Source organism: Panthera onca, chromosome B2 (genome assembly GCF_046562875.1).
Source record: "Panthera onca isolate mPanOnc1 chromosome B2, mPanOnc1 haplotype 2, whole genome shotgun sequence".
NCBI lineage: Eukaryota > Metazoa > Chordata > Mammalia > Carnivora > Felidae > Panthera > Panthera onca.
Genome location: NC_138343.1, coordinates 105,429,372 through 105,450,857, shown reverse-complemented (window position 1 = coordinate 105,450,857; position 21,486 = coordinate 105,429,372). Strand labels below are relative to the sequence as shown.

At 38.6% G+C, this 21,486-nt stretch overlaps 1 protein-coding gene, 1 long non-coding RNA gene and 1 other non-coding gene across 7 annotated transcripts in view; 2 read left to right on the top strand and 1 right to left on the bottom strand.

Moving 5' to 3' along the window:
• Nucleotides 1-659: 659 nt before the first annotated feature.
• LOC132667563 (uncharacterized) lies at nt 660-4,030 on the bottom strand. Its single transcript, XR_009605230.3, has 3 exons — nt 3,777-4,030; nt 3,449-3,618; nt 660-1,655 (listed from the first exon to the last, which is right to left on the bottom strand). It is a non-coding gene; the product is annotated as an uncharacterized LOC132667563 (long non-coding RNA).
• On the top strand, nt 1,851-1,957 carry LOC132668174 (U6 spliceosomal RNA). The gene has a single exon (XR_009605520.1). It is a non-coding gene; the product is annotated as a U6 spliceosomal RNA (small nuclear RNA).
• A 174-nt stretch (nt 4,031-4,204) lies between the features above and the next one.
• ROS1 (ROS proto-oncogene 1, receptor tyrosine kinase) overlaps nt 4,205-21,486 on the top strand; it is a 118,496-nt gene continuing 101,214 nt past the window's right edge. For all 5 annotated transcript variants that reach the window (XM_060616493.3, XM_060616494.3, XM_060616492.3 and 2 more), the window contains exons 1-5: nt 4,205-4,702; nt 11,300-11,344; nt 12,470-12,529; nt 14,226-14,252; nt 20,894-20,954. In XM_060616493.3, coding sequence (XP_060472476.3) covers nt 4,580-4,702; nt 11,300-11,344; nt 12,470-12,529; nt 14,226-14,252; nt 20,894-20,954 — 316 coding nt within the window. In that variant the 5' untranslated portion in view covers nt 4,205-4,579. The remainder of the gene's footprint in view (nt 4,703-11,299; nt 11,345-12,469; nt 12,530-14,225; nt 14,253-20,893; nt 20,955-21,486) is intronic.

Here is a 21,486-nt window from a genome sequence, read left to right as displayed (position 1 = left end):
TTTTTGAATTTATGGCTTCTGAAAAAGCTCCAGAATGGCAGCAGCAGAGTATAGGCTCTGAACCACAATAGTAGCAATAACAGCAATGGTAATGAAATCCCCTGAGCACCTAGAGGTGAATAAAAGTTTGAAAAGAGACAAAAAACAAAACAAAACAAACAACCCCCCCCAAACAACAAAAACAACCCAGACCCCAAATTAAGCCTTTGCATTGTGATTTTATCTTTCATTATAGGAAGCAAAAGGCAGGCACTGATTGATCCCATTTCCATTTTCAAGCCTCAGGGGAGGAACGCAGAGAACAAGAATGTCAAATAGCTCACTTTTGCATTTCAACCACCGAGGTCCCAGGCTAAAATAAAATTTTAATTTCATAATAATGTAGTAAAATGAAATTGCAGACTAGAAACTGAACTGTGTCTTTTTTAAAAAAGTTTCCATTCCTCTAGGCTGGGACCTTGGTTCTTGAAACTCAAAAGCTTTGAGTTTAATATTGTTTAATATTTTCCTTCTTTCATTCTGCAGCATCATCCCTTCCCTGAGGCATAAAGATGAGATGCACTGGGTGCAAGGAACTTATAAGAGGGACCCTGACTGTCCTTCTCCACCCCCCCCCCCCCCCCCCCCGCCACCATGCCACCAAATTTCCCCCCCAGAGGAATAATTATTGCCCTGGTGATAACCAGTATATATCTTTGGGCCATTTTCATGTTTCAGCTTATGTGCCATGGTAGACAATGACCAGGTTCTAGCGGGCCTGATAAGGAGTAAGGGATGATGGCAGAGGTAGGTCATGAATAAGAATTCAAGGGCAAATTCTTAAGACCTTGAATATTGGTGTGGCCCCTCTTCAGTCTGGTAGTCTAATAGGTCATTGTTTGGAACTCCTTTTGATGACTGTAAAATTTCATTTCTCTGGAGTTATATGATACTGATGGAGTACAATTGAGTTTCAGAATGTACACTCTATATTTTCAATGAATATAATTTTAGAACTCAGGTATATTTGATCATATCAAATCAATGCTGTTGCTAATGAATTGTAAAACTCATTCTAATAAAGAAATAGCAGAGAAGTTTGTACTTAATGAAATTCCTCACAGTTAATATATTGTCCTAACTAAAGTTTGGATTGTATTGTGTGAGGACTGGTATTATTTAACTAAACTGTGGTAACTAAAATTTCTGCCTTTCAGGGGTGTCTTGCTGGCTTAGTGGGTAGAGCATGTGACTCTTGATCTCGGGGTCATGAGTTTGAACCCATGTTGGGAGTAGAGATTACTTTAAAAAATAATAAAATGTCTGCCTTTTAGAACGATGCAAATGATGACTGCCCATTTGGTGGCCGATTGTATTTTCCAAAGGTAGTGCAGCAATCTCTTCCATTCTACATGTTCTTCTCAAATCTTGCTATTTTCACATCAAGAGGTGGGACCTATTTCCTTCTCCTCGATTCTGGGCAGTTTTATGACTCTCTGGCAACCAATAAAATGCAGCAAAGGTAACTATGATTTCTAAAGCTGAATCATAAAAGACAACGCAGCTTAGCACTGGAGCACTTCCACAAAATCTCTGAGCCACCATGTAAGCTCTCCAATTGCTTGGAGACCATCATGCTGGGAAGAAGTCCAAACAAGCCCATGTGGAGAAATCACCTGGAGAAGATATATGAATTGATTGAGATCCAGTATTATATTATTGGACTGTTAGATTGTTTCCAATCTCTTGATATGAGTAATTCCATAACAAATATCTTTGAACACAGTCCATTTTTCATGAGTGTAACTAAATGCCAGTTAAATTCTAAAAAAACAGAATAAGCACAAAAACTTGAAATTGAAGGCTATTTTGTGCTCGCTTGGGCAGCACATATACTAAAACTGGAACGATACAGAGAAGATTAGCACGGCCCCTGCATAAGGATGACACACAAATTCATGAAACGTTCCACATTTTTTATTTGTTTGCAGTCTTTTTTAACAAATCATACTTTTTAAGTTTGAGTAAAACCAACAAAAAGGATATAAGTTATATCTATAAAATTTTGAGATTAAATTTAGTGTTAAAATGCAAATAATAAGTGAAAAGTGTCCTCAGGGACTGTGTCATTTGTATTGTATTGTATTGATCTTATATATGTACAGTGTACCTAGAGGTAGCAAAATCAGAATTTTTATATTTCGTAATACATACATACCTAGTTAGTATCCAAAAAAAAAAAAAAAATTGAAGGTTATTTCTTTTTCACCTTCCCCCAATAAATCTACATCAAGGAAGTACTTAGCGGTCCATTCTGTTAAGGAAGTAAATGTTATAAATATTATTTGTGCTAATGTGGCACAAGACATAAGTACCACAGTGAAGAGGATGACTTTCGTTAGAATGAGGAAATCCCTTAGACAAGGAAGTTTATTCTCTGACTTAAATGTGTATTTTGTGGAGAGATGGCCATTTTCCTCTGACCAAGAAATCAGAGGGTTGTATATTCTTTAATCTGCATTCTTTAAAATGGAGAGAGTGGGGGCCCCTGGGTGGCTCAGTCGGTTAAGCGTCCGACTTTGGCTCAGGTCATGATCTTGCGGTCCGTGGGTTCGAGCCCCGCGTCAGGCTCTGTGCTGACAGCTCAGAGCCTGGAGCCTGTTTCAGATTCTGTGTCTCCCTCTTTCTCTGACCCTCCCCTGTTCATGCTCTCTCTCTCTCTCAAAAATAAATAAATGTTAAAAAAATAAAAATAAAATGGAGAGAATGAACAAAGACCAGGTGGCAAAGATCAGGTAGAAGTTTTTTCAAGACAACAAGCTTTAGTGGTCAATTCTGGAGTCAGTACCGTTTGTCTTTATGTTATAGAGCAGTTTCGTCAACATTTGCTCAAAAATGTTTAGCTTTAAAAAAAAAACCCAGGGTGCCTGGGTGGCTCAGTTGGTTGGGTGTCCGACTTCCGCTCAGGTCATGATCTCGCGGTCTGTGAGTTCGAGCCCCGTGTCGGGCTCTGTGCTGACAGCTCAGAGCCTGGAGCCAGCTTTGGATTCTGTGTCTTCCTCTCTCTCTGACCCTCCCCCGTTCATGCTCTGTCTCTCTCTGTCTCAAAAATAAATAAACGTTAAAAAAAAATAAATAAAATAAATAAAAAAAACCCCAGGCATGTATTGCTCACAATGAGAACCTGGGGCCAATAAGAAAAGCTTGTTATGTTAGTATAATTTATTTAAGAAGACATGGTATAGTGCTATATGCCAACTAACTTGGATGTAAATTAAAAAAAAAAAAAAGACACCCATCATATTGGATTAGGGCCCAAAGCAATTACCTCATTTTTTTTTTTATTATTAAAGTTTTTTTCAAAGTTTTGTTTTTTTAATTAAAAAGAAAAAGAAGAAGATGAAGATGAAGACAAAGGCAAAGAAGGAGAAGAAGAGGAAGAAGAAGAAGACATGGAAGTTTGGGGTACCTGAGTGGCTCAGTAGGTTGAGTGTCTTTCTTCAGCTCAGGTCATGACCTCACTGCTCAAGAGTTCAGGCCCCACGTCGGGCTCTGTGCTGAAAGCTCACAGCCTAGAGTCTGCTTCAGATTCTGTCTCCGTCTCTCTGACCTTCCCCTGCTAGCGCTCTGTCTCTCTCTCTGTCTCAAATACAAAATAAAACATAAAACAAATTTAAGAAAAAAGACATGGATACTTAAGTCATAAAAAAAACCAGCAAACACAAAACTATCTGGCCTTAACGAGTTAACCCCCAGCAATCTAAAAAGTAGCTCTCCAGAATGACTCACTTCTGTACCTTGTGGATTTGAAATTCTTAACTTTATCTTGATGTCTGACTCATTGAAATTGTACAATATTTCCTTTTCAAGAGAGCTACACTTGTACGTATCTTAGAGAGTGGCTAGTTTCAGCTCTCTGTCTCAATAGCCCTGATAAGGCAGTATTTTAGTTAATATGTAGTGAAGTTCTCAAAGTGCGCTAACAAACTTCCTTGTCTTTACTCACCCTCCGAGTATTTGTCTATTAATTTCAGCTTTATTTGCTTTTTAATTTCAAAATATGTATTTCAGAGGGTTCTGTCCCCCCCCCCCCCGTAGCATCGTTTGAGTCTATTTTTCTGATAATTCTTCATTATAATAGTGTCACCGTTTGCTAAAGCTTAGACGGTCCAAACCCAGTTTCCTGCGTAGCTGAACCAACCTCAGAGAAGTGAAGGGGTGGATGATCTCGAGTGTTCCGGTTTCAGACTGCGCACGTGTCACACGCTTGCTGAAATGCAGTTTGCGTTTTCTACGTGGTTTCCTTCCCCCTGCGAAGCGCACTTCTAAGCTCTAACCTTTAGACAGCAGGTGATCTTTATGAGAGTAAAAGGAAACGAAATTATGAAATAGCTGCTCTGTGAATGTTACAAGCTGTCTACGATTCAAAGGTCTAAAGCAAAAGACGTAAATATTATTTTATAAGGCAAAGATACTCTAACATGTCAAAAAAAAACACCCCAAACTCCACCAGCCATCCTTTCAACTGAAACTTAAAGAACTGATGTAGTGAAATGGAGAAAATGAGAACAGTCGCCTGAAAGTCGCCATTGGTGAAGTGATGAAGAACATTTCCTGGCTTGGTCTGAAACTTGTCAATTTTGTGAGTCTTGGCTGCATATGGATTTCTGTGGTACAGTGTGCAGTTTTAAACAGCTGCCTAAAGTCATGTGTGACTAACCTGGTAAGTTTTGCTGGTCTAATATTTGTCTTTGCAGGAACTGGAACATGGAAAATTCAGCTTGTTGCAAATGAGTGAGGTATTTTTTCTTTCTGAGAAATATTCTCCTAAGAAGTGGTAGCGAGGCCAGAAAGATTCTTTTTCCAAAATAAATTAGGGATGTTTTTAATTACAGAAGGTAGGGGAGCTATTTTAGTTCTTTAAGTTATCTGTTCATAGATTTGTGTGTGTGTGAGGAGGCATAGGACTTGGGTTACAGAGGCTTCAATGCAATAAATTTTGCATGCTTTAAAAGTATCAATTTAAACTCATTTATTACAAAACCATTTGTCTTGAAGTCAGAAATAGGTTTGGCCACAGGGCAATGCCTACTAGCTGCAGACGGCAGGCAGTACTGTTTATATTGTGGATGGATGGAGGTATTGGCAGGTGGATGCCCAAGGAAGCAGGTACAGATGCCATATAGAACAAAATTTTATTTGAAAAGCAAGAATCGTTTTTAAATTGCTTTACTTCTGTCTGTGCATTTGTAATTTTTTTCAGTTATGAGTGTTTTGGTTAGAAAATTTATGTTTTCCTTCTCATTTCCGGGTGTCGCCCTTCCTATATACATTGTTTCATATCTTTCAGTTATTGTGACTCAGTTGTCCTCAAAACAGCCACTGAATCAACCGTGAAAACTAAATATATTCTAGACACGGAAAGATGCACCCTTCTTATGTAAAGCAAAGGAAATAGCAAGATAGCTTAAAAGGTTATACTGCTTATAGTCCTACTTTTTAGAATAATAAAAGTACCAAATACAGTACTCATTGTCATGTTAAAGTATTGGAGGTAGAAATCCGTGGCAGATAAAAAACAGATTTACTCATGTTACATACACTCTTCTGGCTTCATTTAAAATATAGTTTAACACACTACCTAAGCTTGCTATGGATAGTAGCACTTTTTAAAGAAGTTTGGTATTTTATACAATTCATTGTTGAAGACTTCATTGTCATTAATGTAGAATTGTATGCTTTAGGTTTTTACAGTTGTCATCCAAACTTAAAAATGGAAGAATAAGACTATTAAATGTTTTCTTTACTAAAAAAATTAAACATTTTCTCTGATTATAATAAGAACATATACTCATTGTAAAATATTTATAAGATAGAGAAGAAATAGAGAATAAAGAAAAGAGTATTCTTTCTTCTAACATGTATGTAATTTTACATACAGTTGGGCACTCACCTTTTCCATTTAACATTACATTGTAAGTTTTTCCTATATCCTGAAGTTTTTATGGAAACAAGATCTTGAATATATTTAGAATATTTCCATCCGATAAATGTACCACCATAATTTGTTAATTTCCCCACACTATCAAAACTGATGTTGGTTGCTTCCATGATTGTAGCCTCCCGTTTATTTGCTTTTTTTTTTTTCTTTTATTTTTCAGTTAGGTTTCGTTTTCTCTTGCCTTTGTGTGGGCTCCTTTGGTCTCAGGCAGTAGGAGTGGACAGTTTGTTCCCTGTTGCACTGCCTTCCGTTTACCACCTACAGACAAAGGCACAGCTGATGTGGTGGCGGCTGCAAGAGACACGGTCTGCCAATTTCACTGGTGACTGTAATAAATGTTCTCCATCTGGGCCTCCCACACAGGACCTGGAGTGACAAAAGCTAGGTGAATAAACAGTGAGCATAGCCATGGATCAGGGGAAAGGATAGGGAAAGTGCTGGAGTTTATTATACTGTGTGAATTTTTTTGTGCTCAATGTTTTTAGCCTGGACATTGGCTGTGAAGGTAAAATCTTTGATGTCACTGGGTGGTTCTTGATAGTGAGGCATCTTTGCCTTTTAAGAAGAAACACGAAGTCTGGTCCAAAGGAATGTTAGAATTGCTGTCCATTAATGCACAAATCATAGTTCTACGCATGAACAGGAGTATTTTACATCAGTTGGGGGATCTGTATGTGTTAGTTGAGTGTGTTAACTGACTTGACATTTTTGAGTTATATGTGCCTGTGCTGCAGAGAACAAAAAATAATTAGTGGTCTTCAGAACCCTAGTATTGTGGGATCCTTTATGAAAGAGAGACAAAAGAGACTCATGGTCAAATAACTTATGGAAATGCTTTTTGCCAGCTTTTTGTAGATTCACAGGCCACAACAATATATTAATGGATTTGTTTAATCATAGTTTTCTGATCTTCTTTGGCAACAAAACGTGTTTTGTTTTGTTTTGTTTTTTTTTTTTTGAGTAACAAGTCCCAACAACTGAGGAACTGCTGTTGAGAAATGCTGTTAGAAGCATCAATTCAACTCAATAAAAGACTGTTAGAAACAATAGAGTTCAGAAGGTTATCCTGTTTAAAAAAGCACAAACATCAGTACCTTTCTCGTATATTGATATATAACTTTATAACAAGATAATAGAACAATCCAAACATTCTATAAAATATCCAGAAATTAGCACCATTTGTATTGGTGTGCAAATGGGCAGACCAGTAAAACAGAAGTCAGTCTAGAAATTACACCAGGCACTTAAAGGTGTGGGGAATATGATAAAGATGGCAATTCAGACCAAAGTAGAGCTATTTATTTAGAACAAAAAATACCTTCCTTCAGTAGGTGAATGGATAAGTAAATTGTGGCACATCCAGACAAGGAAATATTCAGAGCTAAAAAGAAATGAGCTATCAAGCCATGAAAAGACATGGAGGAAACTTCAAGGTATATACTAAGTGAAAGAAGGCCAATCTGAAAAGACTACATACCGTATGATTCCAACTACATGACATTTTAGAAAAGGCAAAACTATGGAAGCAACAAAAAGACCTGTGGTTGTGAGGAATGGGTTTGTATGTGGTGGTGGTGGTGGGGGGTGATGAATGGAGCACTGAGGATTGTTAGAATAGTGAAAATACTCTGTGCGATACAGCAATAGATATGCGTCACTATGTATTTGTCCCACAGAATATACGACTCCATGAGTGAGCTCTAAGGCACGCTACGGACTTGGAGTGATTATATTGTGTCCATGTAGATTTATCCTTAGTAAAAATTGTACTCTTCTGATGAGTGATATTGATAACAGGGGGAGACTATGCATGTGTGGGAGCAGAAGGTATTTGGGAAATCTCCATACCTCAATCTCAATTATGCTCTAAATCTAAAGCTGCTCTAAGATAAAGTCTTTAAAAAAAGTTTAAACAAAATTTTAAAAACCTAACTACAATACTGATTCAAAATAGATTCAAAATAGATTCCAGGAGGTATTAAAAAATAGTGTGCTTTAAAAAAGTAGTGTGATTTAAATATACACAAATAACAAAAAGAAAACAAAACTTTACCCCATAGAAATTTTAACATAAATTATGGAAGAATATTTCTACAATCTTGAAGTGGGAATGCCTTAGGAAGCCTGATTCAAAAATATGCATTATGTTGACAAAGATGAAAAACATTTATAGTTGGCAAAGTTGGGATAAACCAGCACTCTCATGTACAATTGCACATCAAGAAATTTATCTGAGATTATTACTTAACTAGCCAAAGATACATCTGCAAAAAGCTGTTTACAGCATGTTTGCACATAACATTACCACTATATTTCCACGTTCCTGGTACTGTACTATTATAACTAATACATTATTATTTGAGTCCTCGCAGAGTTTTGTGAACTAAATGTTATCTCATTTATGTGTCTGATGAGAGTACTAAGTTTAGACAGCACAGGTGACTTTGAAAATATCACATCACGAGCAAGTGTCGCATATGGGACTAAAAGGCAGACTATTCTGCATTTACCAGGGTTGAAAGTATGGAAATGATATTAGTTCTGGCTGAGGTGGGCAGAGTAGACAAGGTTGTGCCCAGAAGTAGGTATGGGTTAAGAAGATTTGAGATTCAGGACTGGGATTGCGTGTTTTAAGCAGATCACTGGAATAGATGGAGCTAAGGTAAACTGGTAAGGATCCTAACTATAAAGTAAGGAACATGAATTTGGTGAAGATTATAGAAGGTGTTGTGCTTTGGTTAAGAGCACAGGCTCTGGAGACAACTTTCAGATCTCTAAATTTTAACTCTTGGGCAATTTGCTAAACCTCCCTGTGTCTCAGTTGTACAATGGAGTTAAAAATAATGCCTACTTAGTAGGGCTGTTGAGATGTTGAATGAGATTTAGTGTAAAACACCTTGTAGAGTGCCTGGAACATAGGAGCCACTCACTGCATGGTGGCTCTAATGATGACGAAGAGTGGGGTGGAGAATACCATGAGATTAGAGAAGTGTGTTGACAAACTCTGTTTCATCAGAACCCTATAGACCTGACTCATGAGGCTACCTTGCCCAAGACCACTTGATGGGCTTTCCATTCAGCCTGTTAAATTTAGTCTTGACTCAGTACTGTTACAATATGGCTTTATGGTCACCAAGAAACATCTGTTAACTTATTGTTTAAAATGGAACGGAGAGGGGTGCCTGGCTGGCTCAGGACTCTTGATCTTGGGGGTGTGAATTCAAGCCCCATGTTGGGTGCAGAGATTGCTTAAAAATAAAACCTTTAAAAATGAAAAAAAGATAAAATAAAATGGAATGGAGAATCTACCCAGCATCCACCCTGTTGTTTTTATGAGCTAACAGATTTTTTTTTAATTTTTTTTTAACGTTTTATTTATTTTTGAGACAGAGAGAGACAGAGCATGAACGGGGGAGGGGCAGAGAGAGAGGGAGACACAGAATTGGAAGCAGGCTCCAGGCTCCGAGCCATCAGCCCAGAGCCCGACGCGGGGCTCGAACTCACGGACCGCGAGATCGTGACCTGAGCTGAAGTCGGACGCCTAACCGACTGAGCCACCCAGGCGCCCCTGAGCTAACAGATTTTTGAAGGGATATGAAAATTCGATTGCAAAATGACGCTTACATTTGATTTTATATGATTGTGGTTCAATCATATAAAGGAGAATCAAAAGCTTCATTTTGAACAAAATTGTGGAAACAAAGTACTATTGTGCACCTGGTTGTAAAATTAATTTAAAAGATACAGTTCTTACTCTCTAAGTACTTATTATGTAAAAACAAAACATGTTAAGCATAAGTGGTTAAGGAATGGAGGTTAGAGGAATCTTGACTGACACATCAAATGAGAGTGGAAAAGGCAACATTGGTTCTTTGGCTCCTGTGTCTGATTACTTCTCAAGTAAATCCCCACAGTGGTAGGCCACTGTATAAGACTTCCCAGAGATAGGACTTCTGGAGCATTCCTGTGGAATAGACCATCTTGAATTTATGTGTTTATTCCTTCCATATGTATTTATTGAACACCTCTTATCATTCTGGACTGTTATAGGTACTAAGGACAGAGTGAAGAACAAAATGAATGGTGCTTACATAGAAGGGGAGAGAGTGCTCAGTGAACTTAGTGATAAACAGATCGTCTCTTTCCTCTGAAAATAGTGGGCTATTCAGAAAGCCACAAGAGATGCTTAAACCACATACAGGGCCCCTTGGGATTTTCTACCATCTCCTGGAACATATCTTGCTTGCAGTGCTGGGACAGCTAAGGATAGATGGCATGCTCTTTGCTGGATTAATTGTCTTTTCCAATTCAATGGTTCAAATTCAGCAACTTTTCAGGGGAGGTTCTGAGCAATATAGAGGTACTAGGAGTATTCACTTAGTTATCCTCTGCTCATAATTCTAAATCAGTCAGTGAGGCAGTGATCTAAATTAGATCATATCCATAGAACACTGTTCGGGCACATATATGATTATCATAGGCCTAATATTGCCATCTTTTGTAAGCCTTTTCTATTTGCCAAGGGCTCCACTCACATGATGATCAGGGAAAGGATGAACAATTTATGGATTTTTCCCTCTTAGTTCCTATTTCTTTTATTTTACCCCAGCACAAAAAGATCTTAAAATTTGTGAAAATACGAGAAAAAAAGAGTAATCTGATGTTTTCCTATATGTAAAATTCTGAATTTGTATTTCTTCTCTCTTCTTAGTAAGTAAGGTGACTTTTAAAAAATCTGAACTTGGGGCGCCTGGGTGGCTCAGTCAGTTAGGCGTCCGACTTCAGCTCAGGTCACGATCTCGCGGTCCGTGAGTTCGAGCCCCGCGTCAGGCTCTGGGCTGATGGCTCGGACCCTGGGGCCTGCTTCCGATTCTGTGTCTCCCTCTCTCTCTGCCCCTCCCCCGTTCATGCTCTGCCTCTCTCTGTCCCAAAAATAAATAAACGTTAAAAAAAATTAAAAAATCTGAACATAATTCATCTTTAACCTATGAATCCTTTAAATGGATGAATTGACTAAAGTCGCAGGTTTATTTAATACCGTGTGAGAATCTATCCAATGTCCTCAACCACTCCTTACAGTCATATCCCCACTCCCACCTTTATCATTTCTGCAGAGTTCTTAGACATTCCATCTTACAATTTGCACTGGCATTTTACCTGATTTCGGGACTGATTTAATGACTTTAAAACATCGTACTTTTTAGTCAGAAAGCATGGAGGAGGCAACGCTATTCCAGGAAGCTTTTTATAAAAAGGTGTGGTAGTTGTACTGAACACAATATTGATAGCTGGTATTTATTATCTCCTTCTTCACTTCAGGGCAGGCAGCTTGACATTGGCATGCCATATAATCTGAGTGAACCGGTGAGTAATCGCTTCCATTGTCTGGAAGTTCACAGTGTTTGTATTGATAAAAATGGGGCAATGGTCAGATTTTATTATAATGAAAATGTTCCCTAAGTAAAGTCTCATTTATTGGTCCTTGATGGAGGAAACTCAATTGAAAATAGTGAGACGTCAGAATTATAGAATATTCAAAAATGAACTCAGGCACAGTGTTTTGAAGAGGAAAGAACACAGGACAAATCCAACTCTGTGATTTTGGTTCTACCTTACTGTGTGGCTTTGGATAAATACTTAATATTTCTGAGACTTAGTTTTATTATATGCTGTCTCAGAGGGTTGGATTAGATGGTCTCCAGTGTTTCCTCTAACAAGTACACTTATGGTTTTATTACTTTCCCGCACCTGTATCCATTTATTCAACAAGTGTTTAGTGACTCAAAATATAAACATGAACAGACTTCCCAAGCTGTTGATCTATTTAGGTTTTGATATGCTGCCTTCTGGTTGAGTTCCCAGTTTTGAGTTTTGCTTGTTTTTTTTTTTTTTTAACTATTTAAGTTTATTTCTTTCTTTTGAGAGAGAGAGAGAGAGAGAGCGAGCACACAAGTGGGGTGGGGGCAGAGAGAGGAGGAGAGAGAATTCTAAGCAGACTCTGCACTGACAGCCCCGATGTGGAGCTCAGACTCATGAACTTTAAGATCATGACCTGAGCCAAAACCAAGAGCCAGATGCTTAACCAGTTGAGCCACCCAGGCACCCTTGGGCTTGGCTTGTGCATGAGGACATGGCAAGGACGCACAGTATGCTCAATGCCATGTTGTCCAGGGCTTTACCTGCTGCCAGCCACCCGGTGGACAGTGTGTTCCCTGAAGGTTGGGTGCTCTCTGGCTTCTAGGCCTGCCCACCCCACCCCACCTGTACTCAGCAATCCCGCAGCCCTGTAGTGAATCACACCAAGCCCTGCTCTGCCTGTAGATATGAGGGCTCTGCTTAGAATTCCAAAAGTCTTGATCCTTCTGAGGCCACGGATTCCTGGGTAGATATCTATTTCTAAAATACTTTTTGTTACTAAGTTGTATTACCAGGTAACAAGAAAAAGTCACACTTCTTTAGTCACCATTGTCTCTTTATTATCTTTTGCAGTGCATCCAAGGATGTCATTTTTGGAACTCTGTAGATCAGGAAAACTGTCCTTTAAAGTGTGTAAGTATTAATTATGTTTCTGTTTTGATACTAATAATGCCTTCAAGAGAAAAGTCATCTAGGAGGATTCCCATTTGAATTCCCACTGGCTTTCAATTAGTTTGCTTGACTCTAAAGGAAAAGTATGATAGCCTGAATGATACATAATTTGAGATAAACATTACTAATGCAACTGGAGACCAAGGGAGTTTAATGAAAACCATGGAACCCAGGAATGTTCAATTGCTCCAAACCATAAAGGCCTTTTAGTAGAATGTCAGACCTTTGTTAAATTTCCTAGTCTTACGCTTCTCAAAATTTAAAGCACAATAATCTAAGGATCTTGTTAAAATGCAGATTCTGATTCTGTAGATCTTGGGTGGGACATGAGATTCTGTACTTGTAACATGCTCCCAGGTGATGTGATGCTTGTAGCCCTTGGATTACACTTGGATAGCAAGGCCCTAGATCATGTTGAAAGTTTCTCTGCAGGGAACACGGCAGCAACCTAATCCAGGAATCATAGCCCCTACGTTCACTCCACTCTATGTAGAAAATACATCCCCAAATAGTTGATTTTTAATTTATCCCAGCTTTGCCATTTAGTGTATAACTAGGCAAGGTACTTAACCTCTGGGTACTTTACTTTCCTCATCAATAAATTAGGATAATAATAGAATCTCCTCCCTAAGGACAAGGCCCTATACACTGTAATTACTCAGATCTAATGAAGAAGAATTTTGTTATTTAAAAGTGAGTTGGTTCCTTTTTTCAGATTGTTCAGGTTGGAGGTTAAATCATGATAATTTGGGGGTAATTTTAATATTGTTTTCTATTAATAAGTGAAACTATATCATTGAAATTTAAATAAGGACATTAACTTTTCCTTACGAATGGTGCTTATAGCTCTTCCTGTATGATATGTCCGCAGAAGTCACTATTATGGGAGTTGCTTAGGCCGACTCTCACATTTGTGACTATGTGCCCCATAGAATGGAAGTTACCAAAACGTGGAACAGGTGCTATCTGGATTTTGGAGCTATTACACATTCTAAAAACACTCTTACCTTTCTTTTGGTACCACTTTTTACAAATTTCAGCTAAGATCGTTACTTGTTTGGTTTGTGTTTGCTATCTTTTGCTCTGGCACGTAAACCCATCAGAGTGGGTCTCTCTCCTTCTGGTTCACACTGTGTCTACCGCACAGAACACAGTGAGGGGCACATAGCAGGTGCTCAGAGAACACTTGCTGGGTGAATGAATGGGAAGTACCATTTGTTGCTGGCAACAGTCCAGGCAATAGAGTGGGCACCGGAGCAGCCAGTCTGGGCAGAGGAACCTACTGGCCTTTGCTAGCCAGAGCGGTGGGTGGTTTCCATTTCAGCTTCTGTCTCCACTGGGCATCTGCCAACACCTCTTCATTCGCTAACCTGGTCCATCACAGATTACCTCTTAGTTGCCTGGGATTTTCTAGTAGACATCAGACTCCACCATTTTTCCAGTGATGCAAACATGATTTTTATAGCTGTTCATACAGTGTGGCCTGCCTGGAGAGAAGGCCCAAGTCTGGGCTTCTTGGTCTTGATTGTTTTTATTGGTTCTTTGTCAATGGTGAGGCAAGAAATTAATTTGAAACAAAAATATACCAAAGTGTCATTAAAATTATTTACAACTTTAAGGATTTTAAGTGGTTTTCTTTTTCTTTTTTTCCATGCAGAACGACACATATGCCACTGTTTGTGAGGTGAGTTGGCAATCACAGAGATGTCATCAAACTCCATGTTTTCATCTATTATATTTAAAAAGCTATTGAAATAAGAATGAAGAAGCCAGGGCATCTGGGTGCCTCAGTTAAGTGGTTAAGTATGGGACACTTGATTTTGGCTCAGGTCATGATCTCACGGTTTCCTGAGTTTGAGCCCTGTGTTGGACTCTGCATACCAATTGAGTAGAGTCAACTTGGAATTCTCCCTCTCTCCTTCTCTCTGACTCTCCCCTGCTTGCACTTTGTCTCTTTCAAAGTAAATTAATTAATTAAAAAGAGAGAGAGAGAGAGAGGCACTTGGGTGGCTCGGTCAGTTAAGTGTCCGACTTTGGTTCAGGTCATGATCCCTTGGTTTGTGAGTTTGGTCATGATCCCTTGGTTTGAGCCCTGCATTGGGCTCTTTGCTGTCAGCACAGAGCCTGCTTGGGATCTTCTGTCCTCCTATCTCTCTCCCCCTTCCCTGCTTGCTCTCTCTTTCTGTCTCTCTCTCAAAAATAAAAAAAAAAAATTAAAACAAAAAAAAGAATGAAGAAGACTTAGTGATTCTCAGAGCACAGAAATGCTCACCTGGGAGTGCTATAAATGTGGGTATAAAAATGACTGTGAGATTCCATTTTGACACAAATATTTGCTGTTTTATATACCCATGTGCATATATATATGTGTGTATATGTATACACACCTTCACATATATACATATATACTACTCTAATTTGATTGGACAGTTTCTATTCTGAGTGTCTGGTGGGGAAAGGGTGGTTGGAGGAGGGGGAAAGTGCACATCTAGGGATACCCTTACCTCTGCTGATCTCATTTTCTTCCCCACAAATCACAGTGGTCTGTCATTAATACAGAACATTAAAAAAAGAACACTGTAGTTGCAATTTTCTTCCTTATTCAACAAACTCCTTTGACAACATTTTAAAGCACAGCTTTTAAAATATTTTATTTTTTATTTTTTTCCCCTGCTGTGATAATATGACACTTGATGCTGACTCTGGCTGTTCAGATCTCTTCTCAGCACACTGCCTGTTCCCCCTGCCCATGCTGGTCCCTCCCCTGCATTGGATTTTCTCTTCTTTTTCAGAAAGACCGTAGAGATTTTGATCATTTCTTATTTGATCTTCCTCAACTGTTTTGGATTCTGTGGCCCTCAGAATTAGTTTTAGGTTGACAACAGATGTTTATGAAGAAACTGCATTATTTCTCAGCTTAAAGTTTATGTTGTATTCTATGCAAATGTCCTTGAAACCAGGGAGCTGAACTATTTTCTTCTGCCCTGGAAAGGAGTATAAATTATCATCCATTAGTAAAATAGGACAATGTCTTTTTACTAGAGAATAAAAGTAAAAAACAAAAAACATTACACTGGAACATATTCTCAATAGTCTGTGCTTACTTTTCACCTCAAGTGATTTTTTTCCTTGGGGATAGATGGAAGGGTCAGGGTTGGCTAAGAAGTGATAAAAACAGACGGGAAAATTCACTCCATATGTAAAAAAAACAATTATAGGTCTTTCTTGATTGAGATGAAAAAAAACTGCCTGAGAATCTTTTTATATGATTAAAGTAAAATTACCTCCCCCTCTCCCCAAACCATCCCTGGGGAGACTGTGTCAAGAAAGGCAGAGAGAGTTCAAGGCTCTCAAGTGCTGAAGCAGCCCAGGATTGGATTTCTAATGCTGTAGCTCCCAGGCAATCATTGTGCTGCCCGGTTGTCTGTGTTTATATAATGTATATCTTTTCTCACAGTGTTATAACTTCCATAATTATTCTGTTCTTTTCTATTAGTACTTGGCTATTTTACACTTACAATTTTTTTAATGTTTATTGTTGAGGGAGAAAGAGAGAGAGAGAGAGAGAGAGACAGAGCACAAGTGGGGGAGGGGCAGGGAGACAAGGAGACGCAGAATTCGAAGCAGGCTCCAGGCTCCGAGCTGTCAGCGCAGAGCCCCATGTAGGGCTCAAACCCACCAATCATGAGGTGATGACCTGAGCCTAAGTCAGCTGCTTAACCGACTGAGCCACCCAGTTGCCCAGATACTTTGCTATTTTACACTTTAAATAAAGTAGAACTGAATAGCAATACATGCTTTATAGATATGGAGATCGAGATAGGTATGTGGAAGGAGACTTAAACTCAGTTACCCACACCTGCAGGAAATCAAACTCTTCAACCATTAATGCGTCAACCCAGGAAGCTGGGAATTTCTGCACATGGTCCTTGGAGGAAATAGTCTTGAAAATGTTAGCTTAACAAAGTATAAGTTGGAAAATGATGTTAGCCCGTGAGAGGGCTTATCCCTGGTAATTAAAAACACAAATTAGATTATATTGTTCCTAAAAATATTTTTATGGCTTTGCATTGCTGTTTCAGAAAAATTATGAACTACCATTTGCTGGCTCCCTGGCCTCTTCTTGCACCCCTCTCCCTGTTCTCTGTGCCGGCCACACTGGCCTTTCCCTCTTCTGAGCACAGGAGGCACATTCCTGCCTCCCAGCTTTTGCCCTTAAGACCCATAGGAGCCCAGCTCCTTGAAATCACTTAGGCCTTGCTCTAGGGTCATCTTTGCATGGTTCTTTCTGAGCGCCCTGATGAGACAGCCTTCCTGCCCAGTCAGGACTTGCCTTCAACTTGTCTTATTTTCTTCATAGTACTTTTCATTATCTGAATTTTATTTTATTTTATTTTATTTTATTTTTTATGGCTTTTTCTTTTGTAAGTTTGTTTGTTTATTTATTTATTGAGAGAGAGAGAGAGACAGAGACAGAGAAAGAGAGAGAGAGAGAACAAGCGGGGGAGGGGCAGAGAGAGACGGAGACAGAGGATCCAAAGTGGGCTCTGTGGTGAGAGCAAATAGCCCGATTCGGGGCTTGAAGTCAGGAACCAGGAGTTCATGACCTGAGCCCAAGTCAGTTGCTTAAGCAACTGAGCCACCCAGTCAATCACCCCTGAATGTATTTTGTTTAAAAGATTTTTTACTCTGTTGTTGTCGGTCCTCTTCTAAGAGAACGTACATTCCATGAAGGTAGGGAACTTACTGGTCTTGCTCCCTGCCAGATCCTTCAAGCCTAAACCCGTGCTTGGCACACATAAAAAATGTACTCAGCAAACACGTTTTGAATGAATGAACAGTGTTTTAGGGAAAAAAGCCACAATTCATATGGAGAGGCTGTAACTAGGGGCATCCCAGGAGGGTGTGTCCTCCTTGTGCTACAGGAGTAAGAAAAGGCATTTTGCAGCATGTGAGCCAGTCTGATAAACACAGGAGTGGAGCCAGAGGACAATGAGACAAGTGGTTTTACTACTATGGGAGAAATGGCAGTAGGGACTAAAAGAGAGACAGCAGGTCGATGTAGCCCCTGGGAAGCATGCACTTGGCTTCTGCAGTGGGAATGGTAGCTCAGTAGCCCGGAATAAATACACTGTATAATTGCCCCATCCACGGGCTCTGGGATCAGGTTCTCTGGATTCCTTAAATCCAAAACCTTTAGATGCTCTCTAGGCAATTTGAGCACTGGGTAATGTCATGCGAAGTCCAACGTTAGATAACAGAGAGAGGGGATCTAATATATAGTGTTGTGTCCACTTGATATAATATTTAAACTCCTTAGAGCAGAAACTTCCAGTTTTATGACTACAAGTCCCGGAGAGCTATGTACAGCATGGTGATTATAGCTAATAATACTGCATTATATACCTGAATGTTGCCAAGAAAGTAGATCTTAAATGTTCTCACCCCAGAAAAGAAATGGTCATTGTGTGATGGGATGGCGATGTTAGCAAATGCCATTGTGTTAATCATTTTGCAACATATAAATATATCAGATTAACATGTTGTACACCTTAAATTTACACAATTTATATGTCAATTACATCTCAATAAGGCTGAAAAAAAATACAAGGTTCACAAAGTAACAAAACATTTAAACTCCTAGATAGATCAGAATTTTATTTATGTATTTTCCCCTGAAAAAAAAAATGCAGGAAAAATAAGCCCACAATTTCCTGGGCAGTCAGTACTAGCTGTATTTCCAAATAAACACTATTCCATCTCCTTTCTTCTTCCTTGGTGACTTGGAAAAAAATTTCCATGTTACATGATAATTTTGTTGCCACTTGGTATATTTATTCTCCTCAGGTAATGAACATGTTGAATGCATTTTATTGAAACCTGCAATAAGGATGTGAAAAGTATACTAAACCCTTAAGTTAAATAATCCTGAGCCCAGACTGAGGTATTTAAATTAATCCTTAACTAAGCAAACCCGAGCTTATCAGCCTGTACTTCCTTTGAGTGCCCAGGTCAAACATTGTGCAGCTAGTATTTGTAAATTACCTGGGATGTTTAGGGCAATTGTGTTGTGTCATCGTTTCCACCATCATCATGAGAAACAATAGCATGTTGTCTTAGGTATTATAATTGCAAATTGACTGAGAGCAGGAATATGGATCATAATTGTGCTACAGTCACAATTTGTGCCTTTTCTCCAAGAGTTTTTTCCCCTTCCTTTCTTTTCTTTTCTCTTTCTTGTTTTGTTTTCTTTCTTTCTTTCTTTCTTTCTTTCTTTCTTTCTTCTCTTTCTTTCTTTTTTTCTTTCTATCTTGAATGCTAATGTATCTGTTAAGAGTTGCAGGAAATTTGTGTCTTAGTTATGAAAATGTTTACTCTTTTCAGTTAATGAAGCAAAATGTTAATCATTGTTAGGTTTTTGTAGACCTTAAAATTTAACATTACTATTTTTAAAAATTTTTAAAATTTTTAAATTTAAATTCAAGTTAGTTAACATATAGTGTGATAACTTTTTCAGGAGTAGAATTCAGTGATTCATCACTTACATATAACACCCAGTGCTCATCCATCTATTATTAGGAAATACATAATTATAACATATGAGTATATGGTGTATACCTTCTATGATATGGAAAGTGATACACATCATTCAGTGACTGTGTGCCATGTGGCTAAAAATACTTGTTAATGGAATTGGTGAATAGATTTTTATTATTTTTAATATCTATTTATTTAACTTAAATCCAAGTTAGTTAACATATGGTGTAATAATGGTTTCAGAAGTAGAATTTAGTGATTCATCACTTACATATAACACCCAGTGCTCATCATAACAAGTGCCCTCCTTAACACCCATCACCCGTCTAGCCCATTCTCCCACTCAACACCTTTCCAGCAACCCTCAGTTTTTTCTCTGTATATTAAGAGTCTCGTATGGTTTGCTCCCTCTATTTTTATTCTATTTTTCCTTCCCTTCCCCTATGTTCATCTGTTTTGTTTCTTAAATTCCACATATGAGTGAAATCATATGATATTTGCCATTCTCTGACTATTTTTGCTTAGCATTATACATTCTAATTCTATCCACGTTGTTGCAAATGGCAAGATTTCATTCTTTTTGATCATTAGTAACATTCCATTGTATATATAAACCATATCTTCTTTATCTATTCATCAGTTGATGGACATTTGAGCTCTTTCCATAATTTGGCTATTGTTGATAGTGTTGCCATAAACATTGGGGTGCATGTGCCCCTCCGAATCAGCTCTCCTGTATCCTTTGGATAAATACCTAGTAGTGCAATTGCTGGGTCATAAGGTAGCTCTATTTTTAGTTTTTTGAGGAACCTCCATACTGTTCTCCATACAGTTTGCATTCCCACCGACTCAGCAAAAGGGTTCCCATCCTTGCCAACATCTATTGTTTCCTGGGTTGTTAATTTTAGCCATTCTGTCAGGTGGTTTTGATTTGTAGTTCTCTGATGAGCAGTGATGTTGAGCATCTTCTCATGTGTCTGTTAGCCATCTGAATGTCTTCTCTGGAAAAGTGTCTTTAACATTGGTATTAAGATATTTATTAAAATGTTCAAGTTATTAAGAAATGTAGTCAGTTTTTAATTTCTCAAGGAAAGCATGGGTATATAAAATAAATAGTCATCATTTTAAGCTAAAGTTTAAAGTCATTAACTCACTAACCTTTGACCAAGATGGCAAACATATAATTGCATGGTTGAGCTCAGCGTTTTTTTTCCCCACTGTGGGGTGTAACATATTATAGGGTCATGAAATCAATTTGGTGAATAAAGAGTCACAACAAATTAAATGAATAGAATAGAACAGAACATATATGAGTGCATCACAGGTATGGGGTTTCTTAATGGGATAAAGTTGTTCTCAAATTAGATTGTGGCGATGGTTGCCCAATTTTATGAGTATAGTGAAAAGCCACTGAACTGTGTGCTTTAAATGACTGAATTTTATGGCATATGAAATAGATCTCAGTAAAACTGTTAAAAAAAAAAAGAAAAAAAGTAAGTGCTGTTTCAAGACCCCCCCCCCCCCCACACACACACACACCCCAATCTGTATGTGTGTGCCAAGTTGTTTTGTGAAAATGTGTTTTGGAATCTGGGACATGATCAAAAAAGTTTGAAAGGTGCTGTTCTAATTCCACTAGCAAATGGAAACTTTAAGTACTGCGGTGGAAATAATTGATACACCGGTATACTTACATAGCAGGCATTCGCATTTCACAATTTAGTTGAAATGTATCAGCAAAAGCAATTCCTGGGCTGCACTGACTGGTATGGTCCCTGTCTTCCTTAGCGAGAATCATGTGAGGTTGGCTGCAGAGGTGCTGAAGGTGCGTACGAAGAGAAAGTGCTGGGTAAGCAGACACGCGCCACTATTATTGAAAATAATCAACACCGCTCGAGGGACTGTGCGTATGTAAGGAGAATGAGCCACCTTTTAAACTATTTAGACTTCTGGGGCGCCTGGATGGCTCAGTCGGTTAAGCGGCCAACTCCTGATTTCGGCTCAGGTTGTGAGTTAACTAGCCCACATCACATGGGGCTCTGTGCTCCCAGCGTGGAGCCTGCTTCGGATCCTCTGTCTCCCTCTTTCTGCCCCTCCCCCACTAGCACTTTCTCTCAAAAATAAGTAAACGTTAAAAATTTTTAAAAAATATTTAGACTTCTCTATCTCAGTGTAATAAAAAATATATACATATATAGAAAAAAATTCAATATTTTCAAATGTGGAAGCCATTGTGATAGAAACTCAGCAAAACTCTTCTTTTATTAAAAAAATTTTTTTAACGTTTATTTATTTTTGGGACAGAGAGAGAGCATGAACGGGGGAGGGTCAGAGAAAGGGAGACACAGAATCTGAAACAGGCTCCAGGCTCTGAGCTGTCA